The sequence below is a fragment of the Portunus trituberculatus genome, chromosome 12 (assembly GCF_017591435.1).
Source record: "Portunus trituberculatus isolate SZX2019 chromosome 12, ASM1759143v1, whole genome shotgun sequence".
Taxonomy (NCBI): Eukaryota; Metazoa; Arthropoda; class Malacostraca; order Decapoda; family Portunidae; genus Portunus; species Portunus trituberculatus.
The window spans coordinates 8,184,839-8,192,934 of NC_059266.1; the positions used below are offsets into that span (position 1 = coordinate 8,184,839).

The 8,096-nt window shown below is 37.9% G+C and overlaps 1 protein-coding gene across 1 annotated transcript in view; it reads right to left on the reverse strand.

Moving 5' to 3' along the window:
• Positions 1 to 7,552, reverse strand: part of LOC123502715 (diphthine--ammonia ligase-like) — a 19,680-nt gene extending 12,128 nt beyond the window's left edge. The window contains exons 1-6 of the mRNA XM_045251939.1: positions 7,397 to 7,552; positions 5,076 to 5,201; positions 3,938 to 4,125; positions 3,016 to 3,089; positions 956 to 1,139; positions 379 to 470 (exon numbers count right to left, since the gene is read on the reverse strand). Coding sequence (XP_045107874.1) covers positions 379 to 470; positions 956 to 1,139; positions 3,016 to 3,089; positions 3,938 to 4,125; positions 5,076 to 5,190 — 653 coding nt within the window. The 5' untranslated portion in view covers positions 5,191 to 5,201; positions 7,397 to 7,552. The remainder of the gene's footprint in view (positions 1 to 378; positions 471 to 955; positions 1,140 to 3,015; positions 3,090 to 3,937; positions 4,126 to 5,075; positions 5,202 to 7,396) is intronic.
• Between the last annotated feature and the right edge of the window lie 544 nt (positions 7,553 to 8,096).

Below are 8,096 nucleotides of genomic sequence, written 5' to 3' on the forward strand. Positions count from 1 at the left end.
ATTCTTCTCTCAGGATCAGTTTCTCATTATCCACTTGGTCCATTCCATTGATTAATTTATAAACTTGTATCAGATGTGTGTGTGTGTGTGTGTGTGTGTGTGTGTGTGTGTGTGTGTGTGTGTGTGTGTGTGTGTGTGTGTGTGTGTGTGTGTGTGTGTGTGTAAATAAGCTTAATTAACCTAGTACAAGAAACACTTTAGAAAAGCAGAAAACAGAAAACTGGTGAACTATTCTGACAACAATATGAAATGAAAGACAAAAATTACACACACACATACACAGATACAAGCACACACACAGTTTTTCCATTCAATCCCTCCATCTTGTACCAGGTTATAAGTTCAGGCAATAAGACAAGGGGGCCGTCTGTCACCTACACCACAATGCGTTTCCTGAAGAGAGGACAGTCCAGGGTGAATGTCTCGTACTCCCCGCCCTCCCCACACACGTTGACATGGTACTTCTCCTTCTGCAGAGAGAGAGAGAGAAAGAAACTGAGATAACAAGGAAAATATTACACAAAAGAGAGACAGAGAAAGAGAATGAGAGAAAAACCCAGTCCATTCTTCACCATTTTTTCTTTGTATGACATTTTAATATAAGAAAAAACAGGAAAAAAAAGGAAAAAGTCTTCACTATTTTTTTCTAATTAGGATCATTTTATATACGAAAAACGAAAAAAAAAAAAAATTTCTCACTATTTTCCTATGTAGGACCATTTTTATGTAAGAGAAATAGAAAAACTAAGAAAACACAGTCATGACATCATTTTTACATACGGAAAATAGAAAATAGAAGCAAACCCAGTCCATTTCTCACCATTTTTTTTAAGTACAACCATTTTTATAAGAGAAAGAAAAAAACAAAGAAAAAAAAGTTCTCTTCCTCACCATTTTTCCTAAGTACAATAATTTTTAAATAAGAAAAAAATGAAAAAATAAAGTCTCTCCTTACCATTTTTTCTAAGTAGGACATCATTTGCGAGATGGACTTCCCGAGGTGTTTGCGAGGGTGCAGACCGATGGCAGCCACCTTGATGAGTATTGCGTCCAGCCCACACGCCACCATCTCCTGCAGCAGCTCAGACTGGTCCCTCCGCCACATGTAGGCCAGACACACCAGACCCAGCCGGCTGCACCTGTAACACACAAACACACACACATACAAGCACATAAATAACATTAGGCTAGTGAATTAATCTTAATCCTTTGAGTACTATGATGCATTTCCATATTCATTCTGGTGACTATTTGGTGATTTTATATAGCTTCAGATACTCATGTGGGGATTAAAAGTGAAGACTGTGGCCATTAATCTTCTGACCTCCATAGACCCTTCCTAATGTCAATAAAATGGTCTAGTCATACACAAATCTCAAGGTAAAAATGTGTCCCAGTACTGAAGGGATTAAAAATAGTGAAGACTGTGGCCATTAATCTTCTGACCTCCATAGACCCTTCCTAATGTCAATAAAATGGTCTAGTTGTACACAAATCTCAAGGTAAAAATGTGTCCCAGTACTGAAGGGATTAAAAATAGTGAAGACTGGCCATTAATCTTCTGACCTCCATAGACCCTTCCTAATGTCAATAAAATGGTCTAGTCGTATACAAATCTCAAGGTAAAAATGTGTCCCAGTATTGAAGGGGTTAAGCCTCCCTGCCATCCCCCTCAATGTATATTTTCAGTACGTATGTATTGCAATTATTCAAATAAACCGTGTATTACTATTACTATTATTATTATTACTGAAAACTGACTGACTGCTTGATTCATTTAACTGCTATGGTTGTTTTATTGGTTGATACTAAGAAATAGAACAAACTGAATAAAACATAATATCATAAAACCCAAAGGAAAATAAAAAAAGAGTAAAAATAAAAATTTATAAAATAATATCAATGTTTACAAATACCAAGGAAAATAAGAGAGAAAATAATGATAAAAGGAAGAGTGAAGTCATGCCAAGAGAAGAATGAGAGTAATTGAGAGTAACCCCCTCAAAAAAAAAAAAAAAAGAAAGAAAAAAAAGAATAAAAAGAAGGAAAGAATAAAATAATACCAATCTTTACAAATACCAAGGAAGATAAGAGTGAAAATAAATTATAAAGGAAGAATGAAGTCATGCCGAGAGAAGAATGAGAGTAACTGAGACTAAAACCAAAGGAAAATAAAGAAAAGAGAGTAAAAACAAGAAATGAATGAAATAATACCAATCTTCACAAACACCAATGAAGATAAGAGTGAAAACAATGATAAAGGAAGAGTGAAGTCATGGCGAGGGAGGAATGAGAGAGGAAACACTGATCAGCTGACACCACAAACATGACCAGAACATAAAATAAGTGGAGATAAGATGACATTGATGATAATAGTGACATTGACATTAAGGAAGCACGAGATAAGGGCGGGGAGGAGTGAAAACAAGAGTGTCATAACAGAAGAAGAGGAAGAAGAAGAAGAAGGAGAAGAAATAAAATGAATAAATTAATGAATAGGTGAAAAAAGTAGCAATAGTAAAGTTAGAGAATTAAAAAAAATCAGAGAGAGAGAGAGAGAGAGAGAGAGAGAGAGAGAGAGAGAGAGAGAGAGAGAGAGAGAGAGAGAGAGAGAGAGAGAGAGAGAGATAGAATAGAGAGAATAGATAGATAGATAGATAGATAGATAGATAGATAGATAGATAGAAAGAAAGAAACAAACAAAGAAAGGAAGAAAGAAAGAAAGAAAGACAGAGACAGACAGACAGAAAAAAGAAAGAAAAAAAAAGAAAGAAAAAGACAGACAGACAGAGACAGACAGAGACAGAAAGAGACAAAAAAATATATATAACCTGAAAACCTTGTAATATTAGTTATGTTGCTTGAAAGTGTTGCTGTCTTTGTTTATTTAACAGTTGTGTTGCTTGTAATTGTGTTGTCTTTGCTTATGCATTACTTGTGTTGCTTCTCTGTCATTAGTGTTGCTTGTGTTACATTGTGTTGTGTGAAGATTAGTTGTACTGGTGGAACACTTACACATTCTCCACTCTGACACGCTGGTAATCCGATAACACTGCACCAACACTGACTGCATCCACCTCGCACTTCTCCTGTGTTAGAGAGAGAGAGGGAGAAAGAGAGAGAAGGAGAGATTAACATTTATTATATCCATCAACCACTGCATGAACCAATTCCTTTCCTATTAAACATTTTTACACCTTTAAGTCATTATTTTTCTTCCTATCTCAGTATTTTCCTAAGCTTCGACTTATTATCTTCTTTTTCTACATTATTTTCTTCCTATCTTTGCATTTTCTAAGCTTTGACTCATTATTTCTTTTTTCTACATTATTTTTCTTCCTATCTTTGCATTTTCTAAGCTTCAACTCTTCATTTCTTTTTCTATCTCATGTACGAACTAATTCCTTCCGTATTAAACATTTTCCAACTTTGAACTCATAATTTTCCTTTCTATCTCAGCATTTTCCTAAACTTTGACTCATTTTTTTTCTATCTCACGTACGAACTAATTCCTTTCTTCTTAAACATTTCCCAACCTTCAATTCTTCCTTTCTTTCCATCTCACACCTTCAACTCATATTTTTTGTTTTCTTTTCTATCTCAATTAAAGACAGAATATTTATGCTACATCATCATTTGTCTTGCTGCTAAAGCCTCTCCTTCCCAGCCCACCAGCCCACCTCACCTGCACTTCCTTCATCTCATTTTCTTTTGTCTTATTTTCCCTTCTTTCTCAATTAAAAGCAGAATATTTACACTACATCACCATTTGTCTTGCCATTAAACTCTCTCCTTCTTAGTTTACCTCACCTTCACTTCCTTCAAGTCATATTTTTGTCTTGTTTTTTTCTTTCTATCCTAATCAAAAACCCTAAACATTCACCCTACATCACCATTTGTCTTGACATTAAACCCTCTCCTTCTTAGTTCACCTCACCTGCACTTCCTTGAGGAGCAGATAAAGATCCTCCACTTCATCTCCTTCTGTGGGGTTGTAGGTGATGGAGGTGGTGTTGAGGGAGGAGCCTTGGATCACCCGGCGGAAAAGAGGCACACCCACAGCCTCCGCGTACATCTCCACCCCCATGTGACCCACGCTCTGGTACATGTAGCTGTCCAACTCATCTGTAGTGGTGGTGGTGGTGGAAATGTGAGTTACTATCACTGTTATATTTCTAAGGGAATGTTGCTCTTTTTTTATACCAGAGGGAAACCAGATAAGGGCAACAAAAGATAAAAAAAAAAAAAAAAAGGGCCCACTTAGAATGCTACTTCCCTTAAAGATTGGTGAAGAATTAGCCAAAAATGTGAGTGGAGTTATCAGTACTGTTGCCACAAAGAGGACAGTGAAGGTGTGCGGAAAGGAGGATGTTGAGAATTGGGTGGTGAGAGGAAGATGAAGGAAGAAATTAATAGATAGGAAGGAGTGTTAAGAAAAGAAGGCTAAGAGGAAGAGGAAGAAAGCAGAGAGAAAGAGTAAGAAAGGAAAGTGTTAAGAATTAATTAGTAAGAGGAAGTGAATGAAGGAAGAAAGCAATTGATAGGAAGGAGTGTTATAAAAAGAATGCTTAGAGGAAAGGAAAAAAAAAAAACAAGAGAGAGAAGCAGTAAGATAGGAAAGTGTTAAAAATTATGTAGTGAGAGGAAGAGGAAGGAAAAAAGTGGTAGATAGGAAGGAGAGTTAAGAAAAGAAGGCAAAGAGAAAAAGGAAGAAGGCAGAGAGAAATAGAAAGGAAAAAAATGTTATGAATCAAAACTGAGCAGTCTGGCAGAGAAGAAGGAGAAGGAGAAGGAGAAGGAGAAGGAGAAGGAGAAGGAGAAGAAGAAGAAGAGAAGAAGAAGAGGAAGAAGAAGAAGAAGAAGGAAAAAAGAGGAAAACAAGAAGAAGAAGAAGAAGAAGAAGAAGAAGAAGAAGAAGAAGAAAAAGAAAAAAGAAGATGAAGAAAAAGAAGATGAAAAGATGAAAAAAGAAAAAGACAAAGACAAAAAACAAAGAAGAAAAAGAAAAAAGAAGAAAAAGAGGACAAAGAAGAGACAGCAAGGGGCAAGGTGACAGGAGGTAGCATCAACATTACCTGTGTGGTTGGGTGCAAGGTTGGCCAAGGCAACCACCTGGTGTCCTGCAGCCACACACTGGAGCAGATTGAAGCAGCTGTCTTTCCCCCCCGACACCAGCCCCACCACTCGCATCCTACACAATCCTAGGGATCAGAAAGATCAAGTGTGTGAGTTGGGTTCTGGTCACTCACTCCCTCCCTCCTCTCACATCTCAGTCACTCTCACCTCATTCTGTTATCAAAGACACAGTTGAGGGAATTGAGTCACTGATAAGAGATAAAATACAGGCCCAGAGAAAGCTGCCAAGAATAAGATGAATGGGTGGGTGGATGAATGGGTGGGTGGATGGGTGGGTGGGTGGGTGTGTGTGTGTTTGGACAGAGGTGATTTTTTTTGTGAGTAAGGAAAGTTGTTAATCTGTTGGTTAGTTTGTCAGTTATCTTTTGGTTAGGTAGTTGGTTTGTCAGTTAATCAATTAGTCTATCAGTTAATTGGTCAGTCAGTCAGTCAGTCAGTCAGTGAAGTTCATTTTGTTCTTTAAGATGCCCCTGGCTGTCCTTCCTACATAAAGATTAAAATAACACTAATAACAATGTAACAAGACCATACTGACCCACATAATCAAGATTGCCAAACAATAAATAATAAAATTTCTGAAAAAAAGCTAAAACATCATAGGGAGAGTGAATGACAGGAGAGAAAGAACATAAGAAAATGCAAGCCACAAGAGGGTGCCAGGCCTATACGTGGCAGTCCCTGTATAAGCAAAGGGTAAATTTCCGTCCTGAAGTTATTATTCATTTCCAATAGGGTAAAATGGGTTAGAAATGCTCATAGAAGCGTGATCTAGACCGTGAGAATGGGCATAGTTATGTGTGGTGTACTGGTTGAAACTGCAATAATTCCGAGCAGAGCTACTTAATTCCATCTATCATCCCCGTCCATAAATGTGTCTAATCTTTTAAGGCTCCCTATTGACTCCACACTAACATGATTACTGAGTCCATTCCAAGCATCAGGATGTAGAGATGGAGGATAGCCTTTGCAACGGCCCCCCCTGATGTAGTTTAGTCACCTTAGTTGTTCCTGGTTTTACTCCTTTAATCCTTTTTCATGATTCACTTTAACCCCTTCAAAACCATGACGTTTTCATATTTATTCTGCTTACAATATGGTGATTTGATACTACAGCTTCAGAAATTCATGTGAGGGATTAGAATAGTGAAGACTGCATCCATTACTCTTCTGACCTTCATAGATCCTTGCTAATGTCAATAAAATGGTCTAATCGTACCCAAAACTCAAGGTAAAAATGTGTCCCACTACTGAAGAGGTTAATCTATTTTCTTCTTTCCTTTCACTATTAACTTTTTATCTAATTTTTCTTTCCTTTCACTATCAACTTTTATCTTTTCTCCTTTTCTTTCACTATCAACCTTTTATCTATCAGGCTGCAACAACATTCCTTCCTCCTCTTCTTCTTGTGGACAGCACCATGGACCACTGAGAAGCCAGTCCCCATAAAATATACACAGATACAGTGCATTTACAACTACAGACTCCATTACTAGGCTGAAAATACAAGAATAATTCCCTTCCAGCCCCTCCCCCCCCGCCCCACCCCAAAAAAAAAAATGGGGCGCCTTGAGATTTTTTTATTTTATTATTTTTATTCATATCTATTCTTTTTTTTTTTTTTATCTTTTATGTAAGTGTTATTGCCCTTAGATTAAAACAACACCAACCTCAGAAGCAAATTTCACCCTCCAGCCCCCACTGTTACCTCTGGACACATGCCTTACTCCATTTATCCCTGTCTGTTGGCTAACTCTATTGATCTCTACGGGAACTGGCAATCAAGTGGGCCATTTTTATATATTTTCTTTGTTGCCCTTGCTCAGTTGCCCTCTTAAATAAAATAAATATCAAAATAGCATGAAAATATACTAGTCTCTCCTCAAATCCAAGGGAAAAAAACAGCAATCTTGACCCCATGACCTCTTTTGACCTTATCCTGGCTTCCTCAACACATACACGAGGACAAACAAGAATAAACACACACATTAATCATTCTTGTAATCACGATGGAGAAAAATGTCCTGTTATTGTCGTGTCTGTCCTTTAACACACCCCTCCATTTTGACCTCATGACCTGATTTGACCTTGCCCTGACCCCCTGCGGCGCCGTGGTTCTAAAAATACCCCAAGAAGACGGACAAACGGCTACAAAATACCAAGATACAGAAAATAAACAAAGTGTGATATTTCAGGCTCCTCCCCCCCTCCCCCCACCGGCTGTCCTATTTCCCTTAATTTGACCTTTTTCTCCCAGCCTGACCTCTTTTATGGTGAGCCTGGGAGAGTGGAGGTGATTTCGAGGTCCCTCAAGCGCCAGGTATCGTCATAGTGGTGAAATGAGGGTCAAAATAGGCCGGGAATTGGGATCAGCTGACTGCCTCACTCCAGCTGCTCCCTCGCTGCTCTTGTTTACATTTTGTCTTATTATTTCAAGTTTTCCTATTTCTGATTATTTTGCACTACTAAAGCTGAAATATGTTTGGATAAATTAGTGTGGGTGTTTTTATTTTTTTCTGTTTGGTTTGCTTGTTGTTTTATTATTCTCTCTCTCTCTCTCTCTCTCTCTCTGTTATAAATACTGTGATGTATTTATGTAGGAGTTATGTAGCGTTGGTCTGTGTGTCTGAGGTGTGGCAACTGTCCTGTTATCGAACTTGTATTAATAAACATAATGGCTTTATCATATCAAAACCTATTCCTTTAGCGTGTTGTGGTTATAAAATGGTAAGCTGCTGTAGTTTATCACTAATATTCATACTTTATTCATTTACTTGCTTTACTTTTATCTAAATTTCGCTTTTCTCGCTGGAAGAGGCCAGAGGGGGCAGGGGGGAGGGGGATTACTTAACTGGTGATAACTTGGTGCCAACATCACTGGTGCTTCACTATGTACCTTTGTGTCAGGGGCTCACCTCCCAACCTGACCACTTCTTGAGACTTAAAAGGTTATCCACTTTCTG